Genomic DNA, 27,771 nt, shown 5'->3' with positions numbered 1-27,771 from the left:
GAAGTGTTTTGTATAATAATAATATAGCCTCCTTGAGGTTAGTGGGCTTTAATTGTTTAGTGACCATTTCCTTCACAGAATTCCAGTAGTAATATTATACATTATTCATTTGGCACATAACACATGTTACATCCTGTTTTCATTTATCTGTTTTTGAGAGTCCTACCTCTCTTTTTCTTCTAATTATACCTCACATGTTTCCAAAAAGGGGCTGAGACAATTTACATACAATAAAGAATTATTTTAAATGACATAAATAAACACATAAAGTGTGGGCCAGTGCTGCTGACTGTGTGGGGTGGTCTATTTCTCAGGTGCAAAGTTATCAAGTCCACAGGGTTAATATACTAAACCCACATCTTCCAATCTGGCCTCTACCAATAAGAAAGGTGGTATTTGGCCCCCACAATTACTTTTTATTTTATTTCTTGATTATTCAGAAGCTGGCTGGTGAAGCCACTCATTGGAGACTCCCTTTAAGACTTTAAGAATTTAGGCCACAAAGACGAAGGAATGTTCAGAGAACATTTAAGAATAGAGGATATTTTGCTGATGGAAACCGTGAATTCTAGAGGACTCAAGGGAAGAATTTAGAAAGCTGAGGAAGACAAGGCATCAGATTAGGAGATATACAGAGCTGCATAGGGATGAGAGTCCAGGTGATGAGGGGTGGCTGGGAGTTTGGGGCTTCTTGTAGTGAATGACCAAAGCAGGGACAAGGTGTGAGGAGAGTGATATGGAAGGTCTACAAGGCAGAAGCTGTGTACTGGATGCTGTGGTGCACGGTCCAGGTTCCCCCTTTCAGTACCAAGGCACTTATTCCCTCAGCTGTTGGGAGAAGCCAAGGACCGGAGTTCCCCCAAGGATATTCACCTTGGCTGAAGGTAGATGCCTTGTCCAAGGCCATGCCTCCCTCCCTGGGGGCAACCCACACCCAAAAAGGTGAAAGTACAAAGGCCAAACACCCCTGCCTCAATTCAGGACATCTCTGAAGGGCTGTCTGAGCCTCAGAGCTCCCCAAAGATCTGCTGAAGCTTCTGCTACATCTACCTCACAGTTCAACTCCTCCTTTTGCTCCTTCTTGCTTTCTCCACTCCCTTACAGGTGTTATACCCAGGAGCACTCACCAGTAGACTTCCTGCATGGAAATCTCTATTTCAGAATCTCTTTCCTGGGAAACTTGCTCTATGCCAATTGCTAACAGAAGTGGTCCTAGGAAGCAAAATCTGAAATGGGATTTTAGAGCTGGATTATAAACCAGCCAACTGGCAATGAAAATGTCATCTGGTGGTAAGTGGAGTATTGAAAGCGCCTAGCATGCTGTAACTGCACAAAAGTTAAAACTTTCATCAGTGGAGAAGTTGGGATGGGATATCCATAGAAGGTAATGAGGGCATTTTTCAGGCCTTTAAGAGATTACAGAAAGTTGTAATGGATTCAGAGGGCTGTTGCTGGGGACTATTCCTGTCCTGGAGAAATACAATAAAAGGTGTGAAGGTGATTAACTACCAATCTAAGACAAACTGTGATTTTCAGAGGGCTTCCCTGGAAGCATATAAGACAGATTTATCTCCTGTAGTCACAGGATAGAAAAAGCAGAGGTCAGGCCCAGGATTTAATTATGAGGGAAATGGAGTTTCAGAGAAGGGTGAATTCTCATGGCAATTCTGCTTTGCCAAAGTTAAGGCCTTGATTGAGAAGAAATGGGACCCTGCGACTGGCAATGGGGACATCTGGGTCAGTGAATTTGAAAATATCAAATTCTGAGTTCCCCTGAATACTTTGCGCCTGCAGAGGAGGCCGGCCCCTCCTTCCTAAAGACTTGTGTTTCACCCTTGCTCAAAGACAATTCAGGGGCTTCTGTTATGCAAGACACACACTCAGCTCGTGAAATAACTCCCCTCCTGGGCATCAGAACAATAACTAGAGTTAAGTCACAAAATAACCCATTTAGGGGAATGTTAAGACTAAGGGAAGAAAGGGTTTATATCCTCAAGGAGGTATAGAATCCAGCCAAAAGTTGTTGGCAGAAGCTGGGAGACTACGTTTGGGAGTGGATCCTGAGGGCGCTGGATCAAGAGGGGCAGAACATGAACTTTGGTAGAGTGAGTTTATTGATGTGGAAACCTTTTCCATGATACAGGATTTAATGCCCAGGCAGGCTCTAGGACACACATTGCTAACACAGTGCTATGTTGGCTCTTGGAGGCTTGGAGAAAGTGATGGCACACACGTAGTGAAGTAGATATACTGAACTGCCATGGCAGGTGGTAGAAGAAGGGAAAAAAAAGACTCAGAGAGGTGGCTTAAGTGGGCAGTGGCAATGGCTTGGGTGGTTGGTCAGGGACCAAAAGGAGAAATATTGGAAGATAGGAGACAGCAAAAACTGGGGAATTGAGGGATGCACTGATGGGAGTGGGCACAAAGTGTGAAGAGCTGTGCATGACATGTTAATTCCATCCAGGAAACATCTACCACAGAAGATGAATTAAACAACCAAGTAGACAGAGTGACCAGGCTAGCAGACATCAACCGGCCACTATCATTACCCACATTAGTGCTGCTGGTATAAGTGGCCCACGACAGAGAAGGCTTGGTTGTAGGGATGAAGCTATGCATGAGCCCAACAGAATGGACGCCCACTCATCAGGGCTGATCTAATTGCTGAATGTACAACTTGCCCCAGTTGCAAGTTGCCATGGCGAGACCAACCAACCACTTGGTGGTAAGCCAACTACATCAATATTCTTTAGTCAGCAGGTCAGTGATTCATCTTGACTGGAATTGACACATATTCCAGGGTTTTCCTTTCCTGACTGCAGGGCTTCCTTTTCCAAGGACTTCAAGAGGATCTGAGCCAGTAAAGTAAGAACTCACATAATATTGCATCAGACCAAAGGACATGCTTTAAAACAAATGTGGTACAGAGGTAGGCATATGACCATGGATTCCCTGTTCTGATCAGATACTACACCACCCAGAAGCTACTAGCCTTCCTTATAGAATAATGGAATATCTCTTAGAAGGTATTACTGAGGTTCCAGCTTGGAGATTATATCCTGTGAGGATGGAGTACCATCCTCCAGGATGCAGTTCACATCCTGAATCAATAACTGTTATATGGTGCTATGTCCCTAACACGTAAAATACAAGGTTATAGGAACCAAAGACTGAAAGTAGAAGTGGTCCCATTTATCATCACGGCCAGTGACCCACTTGGAGAGTTTTGTTTCCTGTACCAGAAATTAACACCCTGAGATCTAGAAGACATGGTTCCTAGAAGGGAAATGCTTCTGCCAGAAACACAGTGAGATCATTTTAAATCTATATGTGCCCATTCAGTCACTCCTGGCTTTTTGTGTCAAGGAAAGGAGTCCCCCCACTGGCTGGGTATTTGACCCCAATCACAGGAGGAGGCAGGACTATAGATAAAACGTGAGCAGGGCTACAGAGAAAACTTGACCAACATAATTAGCAAGCTCGACCTTAGAATAGCATCCTAGATTCATCAAACAGAGAATGCACATTCTTTTCTAGCACACACAGCTGTTCATAAAAACTGATAACATGTGAAATCAGAAGAAGTCTGTTACACATATACAAAAGAGTTGATAGCATATGGATCAATGGTTTCCAAACATCTTTGATCATGTACCTGCAGTGTTGCAGTTTCCCTGGGAAGCCCACTCTGAGACGGAGATGAGTGTGCAGATTGTTTAGGGAGGGCTCTTGGGACTAACACCTGTGAAGGAGAAGGGAGGAAGCAGGAATGAGCAGAGAAGTTCAGCTGCAATTGGATACCAACGAAGGCCCCAGCTCAATGTCCTTGGGAGCTCGAGAGCTATGTCAGCCCTTCAGAGTTGGGGCAAGAAGATCAGGTGCTTACACTCCTGAGTTGAGCAATCATTGAATACCAGCTGTAGGGCGCGGTCAGCTAACTGCTACGCGGCAGGAAGCTGAAATAAGCTGAGTCATCCTTCCTGTGGCCACTGCGCTTGCGCTAAGAATACTAATGAGGTTTTAAAGCAGCGACCTATCCGATGCTGGCTCACAAATCGCACCATCGGCGAAAGCCAATCACAGAGCGACACATGTTCTTAATCCCTATATAAGCAGACTGCTATAGGATTGCGGTGTCTTCCTTCCATCTTTCTTCAACCAAGCTGTGCTCCAATAAAGTGTGATACGAGAAGAATCTTGCGTGTGGCGGCTCGTTATTCTGCCGGTCAGAAACGGCTCGCCGCAACCAGCTATTTTTTAAAATTCATTTTTATTGGAGTATAGTTGCTTTACAATGTTGTGTGAGTTTCTACTGCACAGGAAAGTGAATCAGCTATATGGATACATATATTCCCCTCTTTTTTGGATTTCCTTCCCACTTAGGTCACCGCAGAGCACTGAGTAAAGTTTCCTGTGCTATACAGTAGGTTCTCATTAGTTATCTATTTTATACATAGTATCAATAGTGTATACATGTCAATCCCAGTCTCTCAATTCATCCCCCACAACAAGCTATTTTTGGAAAAAGTTGTGACCTTGAGCAAGGCAATCCCAAAAGAAGACCATTTTCTGGTAACACTCCTACCAACTCGGAGAATAAAATTTTCATTCCTAAAAGAGGATCTGGGTAGCACATCACATAAATTTTGAGTATACATCTCTAATACATAATAATAGGATGTTTATAAATTATATACTTTTACTATTATATTGACATATATGACATTTTAAACACAATAACATAGAAGTTTATAAAGAGTGAGATAGTGATGAACTAAACAGTGTATTAAAACATTTTGCATAAGTGATGGTTTCATACTGCTATTCACTAAGATAAGACACAATACACACTTAGGACAGGCAGACTTCATCATGAATGGTAGGTTGTAAGTCAATATTTCTAATAATCTTCTTGATAATTTCAATTTTTTGGCCAACTTCTTACCTGATCTGACTCTTTTGCTTGCATTATTTGTGTTATCTTCAACTGTTCTTTCTTTCAAAGATTATTTTTAAGGGTGCTTTCTTTGAAGGAATCTTTTGTGAGGGTTAATTTAGTTAAATTAAATAATTTAGTCTAAATATCCACTTAGCCCAGCATACATAATTTGCAATATTTCTCAATATGCTGAAAGCAAATGTAAGAGGGAGGATGCCACTGTCAACCTCTCTACATTTTGGAACTCGCCCTCTTCCCTCACGACACTCCATTCCTGACATGTGGCTGTCTGAGACACAACCTGGTGAGGACAGCAGTGTTCTTATCTACATGAAATATTTATAAAGATTAATCTCTCTCTCTTTTTTTTTTTTTTGGTGGTACGCGGGCCTCTCACTGCTGTGGCCTCTCCCGACACGGAGCACAGGCTCCGGATGCACAGGCCCAGCGGCCATGGCTCATGGGCCTAGTTGCTCCACGGCATGTGGGATCTTCCCGGACCGGGGCATGAACCCGTGTCCCCTGCATCGGCAGGCGGACTCTCAACCACTGCGCCACCAGGGAAGCCCAGGGGCACCCCATTTTAGAGATCTCTGATCTAGTGAGCAGGTTTGTGCACCCCAGATCCAGCACCTCCCTTTTGGTCAGTGCTGAGAGATATTGCTTCTTGAATTACTCCTCTTTCCATCTTTCCTTCTGATAGCACATACTTTGTTAGTGTTTTTATCTCTAATCAGGTAGGAGTCAATTTGAGGTTTAAGTAGGCCTGTGAGACTGTTTCCTACTAAGTCGATTTAATCCTTTCTGCTATCCCTTTGTCCTTGTGGTCTAGTTTTTAAATTATGTTCAGGTTCTTGGTGGTGTCTCCATGAATTGCCTACAACAATTATATGTGAAACATAACATACAAGTTTATTAGCAATTCAACATCAAGTTGAAAAAGACATCACACTGGCAAAAAAATGTTTTTCTTAAAACAAGAAATCCTGTTTAATGAGATTAGATTCTCAAAGCTGCCTGTGTGTCAGAATGACCTATGGCACTGAGGAAAACAGAAACAAAACAAAACAAAACCCACTCATTCTTGGACCCCACCTGCATTACTTAGGGTCAGCTGTGAGGAATTAAAGAACTACAAAAACAGGGTCTTACCCATAATGGGAGTTGATTTCTCTCTCACACAAATGACTGTTGGAAGGCAGAGTAGCAACTCTGCTCCATGAGGTCTTGGGGGACCAAGCTCTTTGCAGCCTTCCTTTCTGCTAATCCCTAGGGAATTTTGTCCTTGTGGTCCAGTATAGTGGGTTGACCTCCAGCCTTCACATCTATGTTCCAGGCAGCAAGATGGAGGAAGGGGAAAAAAAAGAAACTGGAAAAGGATGCATATCATCTGATCCTTAAGGTAGTTTCCCAAAATCTGCCATGTGACACTGCCACTTACATCCTATTGTCTGGATCTCAGTCACATGTTCACAACTGGATGCAAGAGAAGCTGACAATAATACTATTTATTCTGAACAACCAAATACTCAGCTAAAAATTGAGAAGTTTATTGCTAGAGAAGAGAAACTTTGGGAGACAGCCAACAGTCTCTGCCAAAACTTACAAATCAGCGATTCTTTAGGCCTTGGCGGTCTTCAGGAATCCAAGTGCACTTATGATTTGGTTGGAGAAGGTTTTGCTGTACCCCATCCTAAGGATTTCATATTATGTCCAGAATTAGCAACTGCTTCTGTGCTCTCTTAGAGAAGGTGGAAAGATGGACACAAGGTCGATTGCATCAGCTCTGTGCCTATCATTTTATCAGATGCTTTCAGGCATCACTCAGCTAGGCTATTTCAGGTTTGGTGAAAGAGAACAAATAAATATTACAATTAAAATACCCTGGAATTCTTTTGACAAGAATTAAAAGCCTTGTTCATCTCTCTCACGTTCCTCTTTCTCAGGGTGCTAGAAAAAAAAATACTAAGAAGAACAGACAAGACGTACAGTTGAACCTTGAACAAGGCTGGGGTTAGGGGTATTGACCCTTCTCCCAGTCTAAAAATCCATCTATAATTTATAGTGGGCCCTCCATATACATGGTTCCTCAGTATCTATGGTTCCCCTGTAACAGCAGATTCAATCAACTGTGAATGGTGTAGTACAAAAGTATTTACCATTGAAAAAATGGAATTTTTCAAACCTGAGCTGTTCAAGGGTCAAATGTAATCTTTTCTAAAAATTTGGTCCACTGGAGACACCAATCTAAATGGAGACTTTCCCTCTACTTTTGTCAACTTTGTTTAGAGAGATACTTACAGCAATAAAGAGAAGAAACTGTTTTGGGGCTTGAAACCTCTACACGGCGTGCCCTGGAAACAATACTGGGTGTTGCACAACTCTACAGGGTACTGTTCACATTATTTCTATGTGAACGGCAGTCCCTTGGAGCAGGGTATAAATGGTGTCCCTCAGAGTTGTGTAAGGTTGCTGTCCTGCAGGGAAGCAGTGTAACTTGTCTGTTAATATCGAAATACACGTAAACTGGCAAAATAACCATGTGGCATTGACAGTCCCAAGAAGAGTCAAAAACTATTCTGTTCTTGAAGAAAGCTGTTTCTAAACATAGTCCAGAGAACTTGATTTATATTAATTTCATCAATGACTACCAAGAGGGTTCAGCTAATCTAGTGAATCTGCAACATTTCTGAATTTCTAGGTGTCTATTCTAAAGACAAGTGTAAGACCCTAGAAATTTCAGGTTTCTACAGTGCTGTGGAATATGATTTGCGTGCACATTTCTGTCACATCATTAATCAGGGGAGTTTAGGATCCCTCACTTTCTTTCTTGCGAGCACACCTGTTCCTGCTGGAAATGAATAAGTAGATAGCAACCGCAGCTGCACGGTGGCTTTCCTGATTTAAGGAACATAATTAGTCTCATCTTTAAAGCTGGAGTATTATGTCAAAGCTTCAAGGGTGCCTCTAATATGTAGCTCTTGTCAGAGTCAATTACCATTAGAACATATTTTTAACATGTCATTTAGAATGTGTTTTTTTAAAAAAAGATAGTTTTAAAATTATTAACAAAAACAAAATAAATCTTTAAGCAAGTGCATTTTCAATAATGGGATGGGATATCCTGGAAAGGTTTCTTCATATTAGCCACTGCTGTTTATGGGACCCAACAGTTTGAATCAGTCTTGCCTCCTTTGACACAAAATAAGGATAATTGAACTCATGCTTCTTCTTCCCATTTTATATCAATATATAAAGTATTGGTCCTTAACATTTATTGGGTCATAGACATGTCAGAGAATACAATGTAAGATATGGCACGTTTTCTAAGCAATGCACTCAGATACATATACACAAATGTTAGCACAAAGTTTCAGGGATTATTGACTCAAAATCTATTCATAGACACTCTAGTTTCAAAACCCCAATCTAAAGGAGAATGTAGGATGAAAATAAGTTTTAAGAACTCAAAAAAAAAGAGAACTCAAAATTGAAATCTACTCAAGGTCTAAAGAAGAAAAAGTTGATGTGTGTATGAATTTGAAATAAGTTTACATTAATTTGAAACTAAGACACTTTGGAGACAGAGTTACTATTTTCAGGAATTTTTTTCTATTGATGTCTTTAATTTCAAGGACCAATTTATATAAAATCCAGCAATACACATCTCAAAAATTATTCTAAATTGAACTACAACTCAAAGCACACTCTAGAAGTTTTTTTGGTTTGTTTTGTACAATGGAAAACTTATGCTATATTCCTTCAAGATTTCTCTATCAGAACTTTTGGTAATTTTGTTTGGGTTCACTGGTGAAAATATTGTAAAAAAAAACCAGTTCATTTACATCATCCTGAAGGACAATAACCTAAGCCCATTTGTTTGTTTGTTTACTTATTTATTAACTGTATTAAGATATAATTCACATACCATACAGTTCACACATTTAAGGTATACAAGTCAATGGTTTTTAGCAGATTTACAGAGTTATACAACCATCACCACAATAATTTCAGAACATTTTCATCAACCCAGAAAGAAACCTTGTACCCATTAACAACCACTCCCTATTCCCCACCCCCAATCATTCCAGCCTTAGGCAAGCTGTAATCTGCTTTCTATCTCAATAGATTTGCCTATTTTTTCACTTAGCATAATATTTTCAAGGTTCATCATGTTGTAGCATGTATTAGCACTTCATTTCTTTTTATGACTAAATAATATCCTATTGTACGGCTATTCTACATTTTATTTATCCATTCATCAGTTGATGGACATTTGGGTTGTTTCCAATGTGGGGCTATTATGAATAATTCTGCTATAAACATTTGTGTACAAGTTTTTGTGTTGACTAGCCCCTCAACATTTAACCATACAAGGCAAAAAGTAAAAAGAGTTCTTATAACAAAATTAAACAAAATTTGTTTTACAATAATTTTAGACTTGCTAAGATTTCATACCCAACATCACAAAGGCATATCATGACCGGGAAATGCATCATGACTTTATCACAGAATTAGAGGAGGTTAGATCCCTGAGATCTCTTCTTACACTAAGTCAACAACTTAACTACTTTCCATTACTTCTGTCTGACTAGAAGAGTAAATAAAGACCAGGTTGTGGACATCCAGTGGTCTTGAGGAAATTATCATAAAATGTTACTGAGCCTCTTGCAAGCAGCAAGGACAACTGTGCACATGGGCCTTGGACAGAAGTGTTATATTGAGCATGACTTGCCAAGCTATCCTGACCTCCCTATTCTGGTCTGAAGTATGTGGTTTCCTCACCAACTCTCAATTGTGTTTTGCCTAAACTTCAACACTGTTCTGCCATTGATACTCTGCCTCTGACTACTGCCTCTGCCTCTCCCTTGGCAGCTTTCCAAGCTCACTCATAGAGACCCTCACTGCTGACTCTACCCTGCCAACCACCTTCACTCCACCTCTGAGACTGAAGTGAAATGTATCATAGGCTTCCTTGCTGGATTAATGCCCCTCTGGACTCTAGGTCTGTCAAGTGCTGTGCAAGATGCTCAGGGGTGCATGGTGAGTGTCTGTTGAATGAAGGGTCCATAAGATTTCCTATCAGTGCTACGTGTGTGAGGTTGAAAGGGCTCAAATGAATTTATACACGTATCAGTGAATAATTAATGACATATTTCTCCAATGATCAAAGAACTTGGGAACCTCAACTTATTCCTGAGGCTCTTTCCTTAGTGATTATGGTGTTAACATAAGTTTATTCACTGAGATTGAAATAATTTATCTGATAGGGACAGATTCCCAGGCATAGGAAGCACATTCCTAAAGATCTGACCCATTAGAATCTTCATCAGACAAAGACCCAAAGAAGAGTTTTAGCTGGCCAATTACTTCTTTTGCTTTGCATTTCAGAGCAATCTTACTTTGGATCTTTGGATTTAGTTTCACTGAAATTCAGTGAGCACTACCTGATGCCAGCATGTGAGGCAAAACCTGAAAGGCTGAATCACAATTTACTGCTGGGGGGTCCTGCCAAGCTTTGCCACTCTTTCAGAGGAGGGTTTCCCTGGGAAGCCAGTTTTTTCAGATAGTCACAAGGCTCCAGTTGGGGAATATCAAGATTCTGCCTGTGATATTTCTGCAACTTCTCTACCACTGTGGGCAACCCAACTGTGGAAGCATAGAACATGGGCCCACCCCTGTGCCTTGGCCATCCATACCCGTGTAAATAGACCACATCAATGTGCTCTGGGGTAGCCGCCATCCCTTCTCCCAAGATGCGGAATGCTTCATTGATGAGTGAATATAAGCAGCGCTCGAGGATCTCATCCCGGCTAATGATACGTGGTTCAATGTTATAGGTTTCTCTGTACTGTGTCAGAAATTTGGAAAGCCAGGGATTAGGTTTGTGAATCCTACCCAACGGCTTATCATAAAGGTACCAACCCTCACCTGTCTTCTGGCCAAATCGTCCTGATTCACAGAGCATATCAGGAATTGGGCAATATCTCCAGCTGCCTCGCTTTCGGGAGGGAGTTCCTGGAGGCAATGTAGGTCCAGTAAGACCTTGCCCTTTTCGGGATTTCCAACCTACATCCAATCCAGCAAGATCAGACACTCTAAAAGGTCCCATTTTGAAACCAAACTCTTCCAGCACCTGATCTATCTCCTCTGGTTTACTGCCTTCTTCCAATAAGAAATATGTCTGATTATAATAAGGCTTCAACATTCGATTCCCAACAAATCCAAAACAGTTGCCTACCACTACTCCAATTTTGTTAATCTTTTTTGATAAATTCATAATAGTGGCAATGGTAGTGGGGGAAGAGTATCGGCTGGGAATAACCTCTAACAACTTCATGACGTGAGCTGGTGAGAAGAAGTGGGTGCCAATGACCAAGTGAGGACGATCACTGGAAGAAGCAATCTCATCAATGTCCAGGGCTGAAGTGTTGGTGCACAGAAATGCTTCTGGCTTGCACACGGCTGACAGTTCAGCAAAGACCTGTTTCTTCAGGTTCCTTTCCTCAAATACTGCTTCAATAACTAAATCTACACCACTAAGCTCTTTTATAGATGTAGTTAACCTGGGTTTTGGTCCTGACCAAGAGTGGCCACTCTGCTGCATTTTGGACACTTCCTTTTCTAAGATGGAGGTTATTATCTTGTTTGCAGTCTCTAGCTGCTTCTTGTCTGATTCTACAGCAATCACAGGGATTTTGGCCATTGCAAAAGATATGGCAATGCCTCGGCCCATTGTTCCCAAGCCTGCAGATAAGAGTGAAGGAGAAAAAGAATGATTCAATGGTATTGGCAACTGAGAAATTACTCAGTGAATGGAAGGCTTCTGTGGAAACGTGGCATTCAAAGATACAAATTCAAGGACTACAAATGGATTGAATACTAGTTAAGGCTAGGCACTGTATTAAGTGATTCAGAAGGTATAACAGTAAGTAGGATTCACACACAAACACACACATGCTATTAGAAATAATAAACAAGTTCAGCAAGGTTGCAGGATACAAGATCAATATACAAAAATCAGTTTTATTTATATATACTAGCAATGAATAATCTGAATATGAAATTAAGAAAACAATTCCACTTATAATAGCATTAAAAAGAATACTTCAGAATAAATTTAAGGAAGAATTGTAAGACTTGTACACTAATAACAAAAGAACATTGTTGAAAGAAATTAAATAAAACCTAAATAAATGGAAAGACATCCCATGGTCGTGGATCAGAAGACTTAATATTGTTAAGATGGCAATATTTCCCAAATCAATCTGCAGATCCAGTGCAATCACTATGAAAAATCCAACTGTTTTTTTGGCAGAAATTAACAAGCTGATCCTACAAGTCATATAGAAATACAAGAAATCCAGAATAACCAAAACAATATAGAAAAAAAAAAAAGAACAAACTCTTTCCAATTTCAAAACTTTTGACAAATCTACACTATTCAAGACGGTGTGATACTGGAATAAGGATAGACATATAGATCAATGAGATAGAATTGAGAGTCCTGAAATAAACTCATACATTTATGGAAAATCAATTTTTGACAAGGGTGCCAATATGGGGGGAAAGAATAGTCTTTTTCAACAAAGGTGCTGGGACAACTGATATCCACATGCAAAAGAATTTTGTTGAACTTCTACCTCACACCATATACAAAAGTAGATCAAAGTGGATCACTCAAAGTGGATCAAAGGCCAAAGTAAGAGCTAAAACTGTAAAACTCTTATGAATAAATCTTCATGACCTTGGATTAGGCAACAGTTTCTTAGAAATGACACCAAGAGCATAAGCAATAAAAGAAAAAAATAGATAAATTGGACACTATCAAAATTAAAAACTTCTGTGCTTTGAAGGACACAATAAAGAAAGTGAAAAAACCCCCATAGAATAGGAGAAAATATTTGCAAATCATATATCTGATAAGGTACTTGTATCAGAATATATAAAGAACTCAAACTCGACAATAAAAAGACAGCTCAATTTAAAATTAGGCAAAGGAATCTGCAGCAACATCAATGGACCTAGATATTCTCATACTGAGTGAAGTAAGTCAGACAGAGAAAGACAAATATCATATGATATCGCTTACATGTGGAATCTAAAAAAAGGGTACAAATGAACTTATCTACAAAACAGAAATAGAGTTACAGATATAAAAAACAAACATGGTTACCAGGGGGTAAGTGGGGGGAGGGATAAATTGAAAGATTAGGATTGATATAAACACACTACTATATATAAAAGAGATAACTAATAAGGACCTACTGTATAGCACAGGGAGCTCTACTCAATACTCTATAATGGTCTATATGGGAAAAGAATCTAAAAAAGAGTGGATATATGTATATGTATAACACTCACTTTGCTGTACACCTGAAACTAACACAACATTGTAAATCAACTATACTCCAATAAAATTTTTTTTTTTTTTTTTTTTTGCGGTACGCGGGCCTCTCACTGCTGTGGCCTCACCCCTTGCAGAGCACAGGCTCCGGACGCTCAGGCTCAGCGGCCATGGCTCACGGGCCCAGCCGCTCCGCGGCATGTGGGATCTTCCCGGGCCGGGGCACAAACCCGTGTTCCCCGCACTGGCAGGCGGACTCTCAACCACTGTGCCACCAGGGAAGCCCTCCAATAAAAATTTTTAAAAAATAAAATAAAATTAGGCAAAGGATCAATTAAACATTTCTCCAAAGAAGATATACAAATGGCCAATAAGCATATGAAGAGATGCCTAACATCATTAGTCACTATGGAAATGCAGAACAAAACCACAATGAGCTACCACTTCATACCCACTAGGATAGCTATAATTTAAAAAGACAGACAATAACAATTCTGGTGAGGATGTGATACCCTGATTCACTGCTGGCAAATTGTAAAATGGTGCTGTTGCAGTAGGAAACAAGCTGGAAGTTCCTCAAAATGTTAAACGTGCAGTTACCATACGATCCAGCAATTCCATTCCTAGGTAGGTAGGTAGGTAGGTATATACATAACCCAAGAGAAATGAAGACATACATCCACACAAAACTTGTACATAGATGTTCATAGCAGCATTATTCAAAATAGCCAAAAAGAAGAAACAAGCCAAATGTCATCAACATGGATAAACAAAAGGTGGTATGTCTCTCCAGTGGAATATTACTCAGCCGTAAAACTAAATGGTACATCCTATAACATGGATGAGCCTTAAAAAACATTATGCTAAGTTAAAGTTGGATGCAAAAGTTTACTTGTTATATGATTCCATTTATATGACATGTCCAGAATAGGAACATCCACAGAGACAGAAAGTAGATTAGTAGTTGCCAGGAGCTGGGAGGATGGGCAATGAGGAATAACTGCAAATGGGTACAGGGTTTCTTTTTAAAGTGATGGAAATGTTCTAAAATTTTTTGTGGCAATGGCTACACAACTTTATGAATATCTAAAAACCACTTAAGTGTACTCTCTTTTTGGTGACATTGTTACTATGTCTTTTAAAAATGTTGTAATTGCAGTAAAATACATATAACATAAAACTTAACATCATAACCATTTCTAAGTGTACAGTTCAGGGGCATTAAGTACATTCACAGAGTTGTGCAACCAGCACCACCACCCATCTCATCTCCAGAACGCTTTTCATCTTGCAAAACTGAAACTCTGGGCTTCCCTGGTGGCGCAGTGGTTGAGAGTCCGCCTGCCGATGTGGGGAACACGGGTTCGTGCCCCAGTCCAGGAAGATCCCACATGCCGCGGAGCGGCTGGGCCCGTGAGCCGTGGCCACTGAGCCTGCGCATCCGGAGCCTGTGCTCCGCAACGGGAGAGGCCACAACAGTGAGAGGCCCGCGTACCACAAAAAAAAAAAAACAAAAAAACCCGAAACTCTGTACTCATTAAACAATAACTCCCCATTTTGCCCTCTCCCCAGCCCCTGGCAACCATCATTCTACTTTCTATCTTTATAATTTTGACTACTCTAGTCTTTTTCAACAAAGACTACTCTAGGTGCCTCATATAAGTGGAATCAAATAGTATTTGTCCTTTTGTGACTAGCTCATTTCTCTTAGTAGAATAGCCTCCAGGTTTATTCATGTTGTAGCGTGTATCAGAATTTCCCACCTTTTAGGACTGAATAATAGCCCTTTGAATATATATATGTACCACATTTTGTTTATTCATTCATCTGTTAATGGACATTTGGGTTTCTTCCACCATTAGTCCACTATTGTGAATAATTCTGCTATGGACATGATTATACAAATACCCGTTTGAGTCCCTGCCTTCAATTCTTTTTGATATACCCAGAAGTGGAATTGCTGAATCATATGGTAATTCTATTTTTAATTTTTGGAGGGATTGCCATACTTTTTTTCAGCAGCTGCAGCATTTTATGTTGAATTGTACTCTTTAAATGGGTGAATTTTATGACATATGTTTCACCTCAATAAAACTGTTATTAAAAATATGAGTAGTACCAACCCTCAAGGAACTTATAATCTAGTGGTGGGAAAGGAAAAAGTTCATAAATATCCACCCTTAAAGGTAAAGTAAGTGATGAGAGAAGTTCAAATTTCTTTGGTGATTCAAAGGAAAGAGATTATTTTTGGTTGGATGAGTCAAGAAAAACTTCAAGATAAAGATATTTGAAGAAATATTTAAAGAAAGATCAAACTAAAACAGTGAAATTGGAGAAGTTGAACCACCCAGCTGGGGAAGGGAAAAGAAAAGTGAGAAATATTTTTTAAAAAGGCAAGAAGGGGGCTTCCCTGGTGGGGCAGTGGTTGAGAATCTGCCTGCCAATGCAGGGGACACGGGTTCGAGCCCTGGTCTGGGAAGATCCCACATGCCGCAGAGCAACTAGGCCTGTGAGCCACAAGTACTGAGCCTGCACGTCTGGAGCTTGTGCTCCGCAACAAGAGAGGCCGCGACAGTGAGAGACCCGCGCACCGCGATGAAGAATGGCCCCCGCTCGCTGCAACTAGAGAAAGCCCTCACACAGAAACGAAGACCCAACACAGCCAAAAATAAATAAATAAATAAACTAATTATTTAAAAAAAAAAAGGCAAGAAGGATGGAAAATGTAGAAAAATTATTCGATGGCAAAGAGGTTGCTATTTCTTTCCCACACCATTTCATTTTCTTCCTGGGCACATAGAAGCCTGTACTTTCTAGACCTCTGGTATCCTGGTAGGGCCTGTAACTAATTCTGGTCAAGGGAATGGGGAAGAGGGTGGTGTGGGATCACGACTGGCCCCTAAAATCACCCACAAAATCCTTCATTACCACCTGGGTATAGAGGATGCAGAGAACAACTCTGAGGCTTTGGAGGAGACCCTAGAGCAGATGCTGGCCTGCAGGTTGCATCCAGCCCACTGCCTGTTTGTGTACTGCTGGTGAGCTAAGAATATTTTTACATTTTAAATAGCTGAAAATGAAAGAATAAGAATATTTTGTGACACAGGAAAATTATATCAAATTCAAATTTTAGTGTCCATAAATAAAGTTTTACTGGAATCAATCACACTGATTTGTTTTTGTATTGTCTATGGCCGTGTTTTTTCTTCAGCTACTTTAATTATAAAAATCTTTCATGTTCTCAAAAAAAAAAAAAAAAAGGAAAACCAGAAGGCAACAGTCTAGTACAGAAATATACAACCAGAAGATATTACCACCAACCAGGTCCGACAACTAAATCATGTTGGGGATTCTGAAAATAAAAGCACACTAATACAAAGTAGTAAACCAGTGGTTCTTATATAATCAGGGATGGAAAAATGAGTCAGTAGGCCTGGAAAACACCATTCCTGAAAAAGAAACACTGTAAGAATATAAACCATAACTCTACAGTAAAAAGCGACCAGGACTTTCCATTCAGACATGGGTGAATCTAAAAAGGTGGTGATGCCATCTACTGATCACATGACCTTTTAAGGAACTGTAAAAAAGCATAGAAACAGTAGGTAAAATGTATCTACATCTCATAAAATTAAAATTTCTCTGGCTAATTTATCTTTGTATTTACCTTTCTGCTTAAGACATGGAGGTCAGAAGTAACCCACAATGAACAGAGAACCATAGAATATTAACTATTCTTGAAAGCATAAAAACCAACTATAATCCTTACATATGTTCCTTAAATTATCACCAAGTATTATTAATAGTGACCTCTAGTGAACACCTGTAATCATTACACCACAAGTCAAAGTCTCTGTGACTGCTTTCAGTATCATACTCAACTGAGAATGCAAGACAAAACTGGCCAAAAGGACTTTGTTAATTTCAGAAATCAAAGTAACTAAACTTTTTAATAGCCACAATTTAAATGTAGAATGTAAGGTTTTAACGATTTCTATCTTCCATATTTTTAACAAGCCATAAAATTGTGCTAGGTTTTCTGGTTAAAGTGATTGCAAATTTGGACCCTAAGTTTAAATCCTGGAGGTTAATTTTATATCAGGTCTGTATTAGCCACATTATAGCTATAATCCACTATCCTTTTTACAGAAACCCTTCCAATTTAAGACTCTGCAAGTTGTATACTGCCAAAAATGCCCATGTAGATTTATAAGAGCAGTGTAATATTGATGTACCATATTACTTCCATGAATTCTTAGCTATCTTGCCTTGCTTGATCCTAACAAAGGTTGTAAGCTATGAAATGCCAAAAGACAAAAGGCCCAAAGCCCGAGCTCCCAGTAAATCAATAGGCCGTCTTAAAAGTGTCTTCTGTAACAAGGCTCATACTGAACTCCACTGACACCAGATCTCCCCCTGTGACACCCAGGACTCTCCTCCCTTGATATGTGCATGAAAGGTGAAGAAGGACCACTGGAAATAATTTGTTTAGGATCTGTATCTTATAAAACATCCTTATAGATTAATAAATGACATCTTTTATATTAAAGAAAGTCAGTACAGCATAATCCAAAACTATCTTTAAATAGTACATTTAAGGAAACTAAGGAAAAGACTGTTGCATTATGATTTAATCTAATCGCACAAAAATTTGAAATTACAACTCCTCTAGATTTCTAAGAAGAAGGTTATGCATGCCTCCATATTCAATTCTGCATTGTTACATTTAAACCAGGTAGTGAATTTCACAACATGATGGATCAATTTAGAATTTCCATGCAACACCTCAAATTATATAAAATGGAAGCAATTTTTAAAGCTTTGTGGAATGTTTAAAGTTCTACTTTGTGCTAAAGTTTTTTGGGTTTTTTTTGTTTGTTTTTTTACCAGCAACTTTGGATTATAATGTATCAGGTGGCTATACTTTAAAATGCTGGTCACTGAATATCATGGACTTTGAACTGGCTTCTACTCCTAAAAATGTATCATCACTTAAGTAGACAACCAAAAATTCCCTTCACTTCAAAAGCCTCAAATTGTGTTTCTTACAAAATAAGATTTGTGTAACAAACTGCCTTCTATGGGACCAGAACTATGGTAATAGTGGGTTCAACTATTACACAATTATGTTAATATTTTATTTTCAAAAGCACTTTACAAGAAAATGTAAGTATGGCTTCCAATAGGAATGTTATACCTGGACTTGATTGGTACCAAGCTCAGATTTTAGTTTTGCAAGGAAAAACAGGCTTTCAGGTTAAACAACAATTTGTAACCAAAACTTTAATCCCAAGGATTCTCACAAAACATATTACAAATGACAGCATGAAAAAAAAATCTTGCACAGTAACTCAAAGTTCAGCTCTACAATGTACCCTTAAACTAGCAGGACATTGGTATATTGAATAGTCTCAAATTTCCAAATAATATTACAAAGAGCTATGTATTCATATACAGCAATCACAGAAGGAACTTATGACCTAAAGCAAAGGTAAACTAACTTTCTTGAAACTTCTTAGATTCTAAACCCACCGGACAACCTCTTGTCCAGGGTGAAGACTAGTGGAATTTTTAAACCTCTAATCTAGTTTAAGGGTGCAGCTTTTATTTTTACCTGCTGGCTTGTGTTCACAGCAGCTTTTAAAGACTGCTTGCTTAACTACAGCTGCATAGCCCAGCTACAGAAAGTCTTTTCAATTTTTGCCAGTTTTGTTTCCATAATATTAAACATCACACTTTAGCTGGACAGGAGTTAGAGGTTTATTATCAGTCTATGCAAGACTAAAAATTCAAAGCAAATTCAATTTTGCATAAGGGAACATTGTAAAGTAACAATTCTTGATATTACATGCCTCATATAATCCATTTCAAACCATAGAGAATTACATCTTTATGTGTCACTGTTCCAAGAGACAAACAAATGTGAACAGCTAAAACATTTTTAAAATGCACCAAACTTACGAAGTCTCAAACAAAACTTGAATTTTCTGTACATACTCCTGTCAAATGAAGTTATTTCCTGTGCACCACTTCTCTTGCAAACTGGTCTTCTATTTCCTTTCATTTGACCTGGATCGGCTAGGAGACCCAGAGAAAGATCAGGACGGCTTGTGATTTCTCTCCTGGGAAAGTGATATCTCTCTTCTCCTATATCTAGAAAGGGACCTGCTCCGGCTGCGGGAGAAGCTTCTCCGTCTTGGAGATGTGTGGTGAGGTGGAGGACTCCTCCTCCGACAATCATCTCGAGGGCGACGACCCCAAGAACGAGGCGGCCCACGATTTCAACTTCTCTTTTCCCCATTCGACAGTTCTACTCTTACTCGGCGGCCACATAGTGTTCTCTCATCTAGCTCTTGGACAGCATCGGCTGCATCTCGGGATCTTCAAATTCAACAAAAGCGAAGCCGGGAGGGTTTCTAGCAACCCACACACTTCAGAGTGGTCCACAATAGCCAAAAGCTTGTTCCAATTCAGCCTGTTACCATTGTTTCCAAGATTACCTACATAAACTTTACAGTCCGACAGACAGGAATCACGATGCATTTCAAGATCTCGGGTTAGAAACGCGAAGGCTCAAATCCACACACCCTCAGCTGGGTCTTCCCGGTCCCCTCCCGCCTGGCACCCGCAGATGCTCTCGCACACCCGTCGTCCACGAAATTGCTCTATGGCTGTTTTTGTCCTCAATAGCAGAGTTGAGTAGTTGCAACAGAGACCATATGGGCCCAAAAGTCTAAAACATTTACTATCTGGAACTTTACAGAAAAAATTTGCTGACCCTTATTATCCAGGAGGATGGCAGAGCCACTACTTGGAAAGAACCTGGTTCTAGAATTACTGTGGAGTGAGGAGGAAAATGATCTTTATTGTGCTAAGCCACTGAGATGGTTATTTGTTACAGCAGCAGGTTACCTGTTACCTAACCAACCCACTGTGGATGTTTTGTGAAAGACATGTATATATAACTCTTCTACACTTTACAATGACTAGCTTTGGGATTGTTTTTTTTTTCAATTGAGGTTTAGTTGATTTACAATATTCTTTAGTTTTAGGTGTACAACATAGTGATTCAAAATTTTTATAGATTATACTGGATTTAAAGTTATTATAAAATATTGGCTATATTACCTGTGCTGTACAATATATCCTTGTAGCTTATTTATTTTATACATAGTAATTTGTGCCTCTTAATCCACTGTGGCAATTGGTTTTGAATAAAGAATGTTATCAATAATAAGAAATCACTGATTTAGTTTCTCTGGAATATATTTAATTTTTAAATTGTATTAAATTATTTAATATAATATATATATTAAATTATTTAAAACATTTAGGTTTCCAAATTTACTAAGCATCTGCATTTCACTCAGTAACAAGAGGGCTGGATAGCTCTCACTGTTGTAGCAGCTTGTATCCTAAACTTTGGCCTGGGTAAACAGGAGGTAGAGTTGGGGGTTCAAAACCCTGGCCTCCTAGCTTTCAGTCCCAAGCTGAAAATTCCTACCATGTAGAGATTATAAACTCACAGGGACAATAAGGACTAATGAGAAGTTTACGTGAAAGTGCTTTGTAAAGTATAATGTCATGCAGGTGATATCTCAGAACTGAACACAGCGGGGAAGGAAGGCCACCTGGTGAAGATGGAGCAGAGCTCCTCGGCGCTCACCTCTCAGAGCAGGTCTGCTGAAGGACCGCTGGGGCTCCAAACAGCTCATAATCCAAACCACAAAGTGGGCCAGACTAATGCTTTTTAGAAGTGTCTTAGCTATAACTTTAGATCTTCTTCAGTTCTATAAACTGATACTTTTCATTTAATCACTGAAACAAAATATACATGAAAACAATATCTATTTCTTTCAAAAAGTTCTTAGCTACTAACTTCTATTTTTCACAACCTTGTGGTCTCAAAGTTCTCAAGAACAAAGGGCTGAAAGACCAAACTTTTCACTGTTGGTAATTATGTTTTCATAGGTATATATTGCATTTACATTGAATTTAGTTTCTTAATTTTTCCTCATTAAACACACACAGACAGGGACCAGGAGTCCTGCTCCTGTACCAAATCACTGCCTTTAACTGCCATGGAATTAAATCTAGTCAAGAACCTCTTCTACTCAGAGAAGTAAATAAAGGATAAGGGATGCTTTGACTACTGGTTCTGCAGTGTTTGGTCAACTGCAGTCTTCTCCCCTTCTGACAGCCCTGAGAGTCCAGGTGAGGTGGGAGAATGTGAACTTGCAGTTTGTGCCGACCTGATCTGAGAACATAGGCTCGTGGAAGTGCAAAGTTGGGCTCATCAGGGCTGGGGTTTTGCCAGGGGGCATAATGAAAGGATGAGTCGTGGCATTTGAGGACATTGGTAAGAGAGTAGTTGAAGTGATGACTGGAAATGAAAACTGAATAGAGAAGAAAGTAAAGATAGGAGGAGCTGATCAAGTAACACATGTACTAGTTAGAATAACCGAGAAAGGGATGTGGGAAAATACAAGGTTGTGGTGAAAAAGTGAGATTTTCACATTTCAGAGGTGGAGAAATGTTCAGGGTAAAGACAAGACCTACGGTGAAGCCATAAGTATGGGTCACAGAAGTGAAGTGAGGTGAGCGTCGCTGGATCTGAGGAGGTGAAGGAACCCAGAAGCAACAGGGCTGGGTTATTCAGGGCTGAATTATTCACACAGAGGATGAAGACAACCAGATGGCAGCAGGATTTGGGCCACAGAGAATAACTGTGAGCCAGGTACTAAAATGAGGGCAAAGCAGGGGAGCACTGACAGTAATGAGGAGGGATAAAGTGATACGACTGGATGGCAGGACCACAGAGGAGAGTGTCCTGAAAGGGGTAATGGTCTGAGAGGGGAACTGGGAAGTGACAGTGAGGTCCATGGAGTGTGGGAGAAGCAACAGCATTCTCTTGACAGGGCTGCAGGAGAAGCAGGTGCCCAGGGTAAGCCAGGTTTCAGGCAGGAGACAGAGGGGGAGCCATTAGTAAACCAGATGAGGCTGTGGGCGTGTTCCAGAGGACACAGGGTGCAGAGGGAGGCTGTGTCACAAAGAAGAAGTGCAGAGTGGGATGTGGATAAACATGAAGAAGGGGGAAATGACAAACTCTCTCACTTTATTTTTATCCACGTTGTCTTCTATACAGTTTAAATGCTTTTTCAAATATTTTTCAGAACAATGTGGGGTATACTTAAAAAAAAACAACCTTAAACTTTTAAACATTCCATGCTAGACACAAACCTGAAGTATTTTTAAAAAGCTCACAATAAGGAAATAGGGAAATTCTCAAATGATGGTTGACAAACAAAATACTGATAAACTTAAAACTTTTACTATTATTTTGCATTAATTATTCTTGGCTTGAAGGAATACAAGGAAGAAGAAAGGGGTAAGTACATAACTGGGAACAAATATTGGTGTTGCTGAAAGAGTATAAAAAAGGGATACTCATAGTTCTTTGTCACACTATTTATGCATCTCCTTAAAAAGTCACAAGTGAACAGAGTCGCTAGAGGAGCACAATGTGTTTGCGTTAAAGACACACTATTTTATTCGCAAACTTGACTGAAACCACCACAGACTAAGAAGATGTAGAGAGGGCTCTTCCCCTCCAAGCTGGGTTGGTGTTAGAGAGCTGGGTGAGGGTTAAGAAAGTTGATGCTTTTAGTAAACTTTGGACCTCCTTCCCCAGAAGACTGTATATAAGCTAATACATATAACATTTCACTTACTATTTCAGGAGGTTTGGAATCTACCCAAGACCATTCTTGGGCCAAGACTAAGAGAAAGTGAAGTTTAGGAAAGTGGCCTGAAGAAGGCAATCAGAGAGCTAGCTTCTGAGGAAAGAAGACATTTTGTTTGAGAAATTTTCTAGGGGAAGAAGTAGGGAAGCCACTATTTCAGAGTTCAGATGAATTTGAGGATAGTGGTTTTGAACCAGGAGAAGCGAATGGATGCAAGGACCAGAAAGACATAGCCTTCATTCCAAATCCCTAGCTATAGGAGTGACAGCACACACTTTGAAATGTGCAAGATATTAATAATCATTGTTGGGAAATCCAGGAATGAGAGACATGGAAGAGGTAGAAATGAGTTAAAAAATGCCCAGAGTCTGGAATCAGACAGACCTACATTAGACGACTTGGGTTTCATTAGCTCACTGTTGAGAAGGTTAGTGTTTCTAGGCCTCACATATAAAGTAAAGATAGTTCATGGGCTGGAGTGAAAATTAAGTTAGCTAAAACAAGTGATACGTTTGGCAAACAGCCTGGCACCTGGTGGCCCTAAGCAAATGGTAATACTTTACGTGTGCAGATTTGGGGAGTGACATTACCCATGTCCTTACCGAGAATGCCAACAGAAGAGATGGGCCGTGCCAGTGCTGTTTTCCAGGATGCTCCAGAGGGAGTGGACCACTTATTTGTGGTCCTCTCCGCCAAGAAACAATATTGCAGGGCTCTAGCCTGCCCTGATCTCTGAAGGTACACATACAGCTCCTTTTCCTTCTTGATGCCCACCTCATAGGGATACTGGACAGCGGCCTGGACTGCACGGATGGAAGTCTCCTGAGAAAGGCACCCAGGGTGCTGCTTCCGCATCTTCCGAAGGGCTTCACTGAAAATGGTGTCCATGTTGGACAAGCTCTGGATCGGCTTGTTGTAGATTCTACGGGATTCTAGAGATTGATCTGAAAGAAATAAGAAAGAAAATTTGGAAATGTTACGTATACCAAGGGAATATGTGTATATAGCAATAGTAATAACTTGTTCAAATTCAAAATATGAAATTAAATACTATTCATCAAGATATTTAATGTAACACTAATACCAAAATCTCCGACATCTTTGCAACTTAGTCCCATTAGACAGAATTTAATAGATTCAAAGCAATTTCCAGTTACCTAATTGAGGCATAAAAGTTACACTTTCTTTTTACTTCAAGGCCAAGATAATATTATGATAGATTAATTATATCAATCTGCCAGTGAGCTTAAGGAAAATCGTTCTGAGTTAATGATATTTTAGGTTCAAAATAATTTTAACTCCATTCTTAACAGTAACAAAAACTTTAAAATACCTAGAAAAGGAGACAGTGTAATATCGGCACAAGGATAGAGATACAAATCAATGAAGAGAATTGAAAGTTCAAACATAAATCCTTATAATCACTGCCAATTGATTTTCAACACAGGTGCCAAAACAATTTAATGAGAGAAAGGAGATGCTGCAGACAACTGGATATCCACATGAAAAAAACAAACTTAGATCCTTACCTAGCACCATATATAAAAATTAATTCAAAATGGATCATAAATCTAAATTGAAGAGCTAAAACTATAAAATTTTCTTAAAAAAAAAGAAAAATCTTTATGACCTTTGGTTAGGCAAAGTATTCTTAGCACAATCCATGAAAGAAAAAAATCAATAAGTTGGACTTCATCAAAATTAAAGACTTTTGTACTTCAGAGAACACCATTAAGCAAATGAAATGAAATGAAATGATAAACCATAGACTGAGAGAAAATATTTGTGTGGTAGGCAAAATAACACCCTCCCCAAATGTCTACTTCCTAATCCCCAGAACCTATGAATATATTACCTTACATGGCAAAGAGACTCTACAGATGTGATTAAGGTTAAAGACCTTGAAATGTGAAGATTACCGTGTATTATCCAGGTGGGCCCAATCTAATTACATGAATGCTTAAAAGAGGAGAGCCTTTCCCAGCTGGAGTGAGAGAGGAAGAGTCAGAGAGATGCAACACAGGAAGGACTGGCTCCATGGATGACAACCTGGCTTTGAACACGGTGGAAGGGGGCCAAGAGCAAAGGACTGCAGTGACCTCTAGAAGCTAGGAATGGCCATCAGTTTACAACCAGCAAAAACATGGAGACCTTGGTCCTACAACACAAGTATGAATTCTGCCAACAACCCGAGTGAGCAGTAAACAGATTCTCCCTTAGAGCCTTCAGAAAGGAGTGCAGCTGCTGACACCTGGGTTTAGTCCAGTGAGACCCCTACCAGACTTCTGACCTATAGATCACTAAGTAATACATTTGTGTTGTTAAAACTGCTGAGCTGGTGGTAATTTGTTATCAAGAAGTAGAAAATGAATACAATTTGCATACAGAATATCTAATTAAGTATTTGTATCCAGAGTATATAAAGACCTCTTATGACTCAATAATAAGAAGGCAAACAACTCAATTTTAAAATGGGTAAAAACTTGAGTGGATATTTCACCAAAGAGCATATACAAACAGCTAATAAGCAGTGAAAAAACATTCAGCATCATTAGTCATTAGGGAAATGCAGATTAAAACCACAATGAATGTGGTAGGCAGCCTCTAAGTAATGGGATGTCGTTTCTGAGATTAAATGACAAAAAGATTCTTGCTCTCGCACTTGCTCGCTCTGAGGGAAACAAGCTACCATGGGTGAGCTGCCCTCCAGTGAAGCCCATGAGGCAAAGAACTGAAGGAGGCTTTCAGCCAACAGCCAGTGAGGAACCGAGGCCTTCAGTTCAACAGACCAAGAGGAACTGAATTCCACTAATAGCCACTTGAGTGAGCTTGGAAGTAGATCGCTCCCCAGTCAAGTCTCCAGGTAGATACAGTCCCCCCTGCAATACCTTGAATGTAGTCTTTTGTGAAACCCTAAACCAGAGGGCCTAGCTAACCACACCCAGATTCCACAGAAACTGTAAGATAGGAATAGTTTGATTTTAAGCAAATAAATTTGGGGATAATTTGTTATGCAACTATAGATAACCAACACAGACCCACTAGAAGGACTATCATCAAAAAGACATGACACAGAATGTTGGCGGTGATGTGGAGTACCTGGAACCCTCGTGCTTTGCTTGTGAGAATGTAAAACAGTACATTCACTTTGAAAACAGTTTGGCAGTTTCTTAAAAAGATAAACATAAACTTACTGTTCGACCCAGCAATTTCACTCCTAGGAATCTACCCAAGAGAAATGAAAACGTGTAAAACTTGTATGTGAATACTCACTGCAGCATTATTTATAGTAGCTCAAAACCAAAAACAATGTGAATATCTGACTGATGAATGGATAAAGAAAATGTAGTATAGCCATACAATGAAATACTATTCAGCAATAAAAAGGATCAAACTGGACTTCCCTGGTGGCGCAGTGGTTAAGAATCCACCTGCCAATGCAGGGGACACAGGTTCCAGCCCTGGTCCAGGAAGATCCCACATGCTGCGGAGCAACTAAGCCCGTGCACCACAACTAATGACCCTGCGCTCTAGAGCCCAAGAGCCACAACTACTGAGCCCACATGCCACAACTACTGAAGCCTGCGTGCCACAACTTCTGAAGCCGGCATGCCTAGAGCCCGTGCTCTGCGACAAGAGAAACCACTGCAGCGAGAAGCCCAAGCACCGCAACAAAGAGTAGTCCCCGCTCACTGCAACTAGTGAAAGACTGCGCACAGCAATGAAGACCCAATGCAGCCAAAACTAAATAAATAAATAAATTAATTAATTAATTAATTATTTTAAAAGGGACTTCCCTGGTGGCACAGTGGTTAAGAATCCACCTGCTGATGCAGGGGACACAGGTTCGAGCCCTCATCCAGGAAGATACCACATGCTGTGGAGCAACTAAGCCCATGTGTCATAACTACTGAGCCTGTGCTCTAGATCCTGCATGCCACAGCTACTGAAGCCCGGGTGCCTAGAGCCCGTGCTCTGCAACAAGAGAAGCCGCCGCAATGAGAAGCCCACACACCACAATGAAGAGCAGCCTGCACTCACCTCAACGAAGACCCAACACAGCCAGGAAAAAAGAAAAAAAGGATCAAACTAATGACACATGCTACAACACAAATGAACCTTAAAAACATTATGCAAGCTGAAAGAAGCCAGACGCAAAAGATTACATATTGATGTGATGTAATTTATTTTAAATGTCCAGAAGAGGCAAATCTATAGAGACAGAAAGATCAGCTGTTGCCTAGGGCTGGGGGTGGGAGTGGGGGTAAGCTGCAAAAGGGCAGAGGGAACTTTTGGGGATAGTGGAGAAGTCCTAAAACTGATTTATGGGGATGGTTGCGCAACTCTAACTCAAAGGCAAATTATGCCTCATCAAGGCTGTTAAAAAATATCTAGCAATGAATTTGTTAAGAAAGGTACAAGACCTTTATGAAGGCCTATATAACATTTTATTGAAGAACATAAAATAATACCTTAATAAAGAATGACCCCATGTCCCTGAATATAAATATTTAATAGCATAAAATAAATATTTTCCATATATTATATATGAATTTCTAATCAGAATCCTTGTGGTCCTATTTTTTTAAATAACTCAAAAGAATTATTTTAAAGTTTACATAAAAGTATAAATGTGTAACAAATTTATTTTTTCTAAAATAGTTTTCTAAAATAGTATTCCAGAAACTGTTTCCTAAAAAGTGCTACTATCTCTTAAAAAATAAAGCAATATATCAAAAATG

The 27,771-nt window shown here is 39.7% G+C and overlaps 1 protein-coding gene and 1 pseudogene across 1 annotated transcript in view; both read right to left on the bottom strand.

Annotated features, from left to right (window-relative positions):
- Positions 1 to 5,222: 5,222 nt before the first annotated feature.
- The window catches only part of EHHADH (enoyl-CoA hydratase and 3-hydroxyacyl CoA dehydrogenase), a 54,254-nt gene continuing 31,705 nt past the window's right edge, over positions 5,223 to 27,771 (bottom strand). The window contains exons 6-7 of the mRNA XM_060010997.1: positions 23,632 to 23,973; positions 5,223 to 11,686 (exon numbers count right to left, since the gene is read on the bottom strand). Coding sequence (XP_059866980.1) covers positions 10,425 to 11,686; positions 23,632 to 23,973 — 1,604 coding nt within the window. The 3' untranslated portion in view covers positions 5,223 to 10,424. The remainder of the gene's footprint in view (positions 11,687 to 23,631; positions 23,974 to 27,771) is intronic.
- LOC132424864 (serine/arginine-rich splicing factor 3 pseudogene) lies at positions 13,522 to 21,097 on the bottom strand (annotated as a pseudogene).

This window comes from Delphinus delphis, chromosome 4 (genome assembly GCF_949987515.2).
Source record: "Delphinus delphis chromosome 4, mDelDel1.2, whole genome shotgun sequence".
NCBI lineage: Eukaryota > Metazoa > Chordata > Mammalia > Artiodactyla > Delphinidae > Delphinus > Delphinus delphis.
The sequence above is the reverse complement of the archived record's forward strand: the minus strand, read 5'-3'. Positions and strand labels throughout refer to the sequence as shown.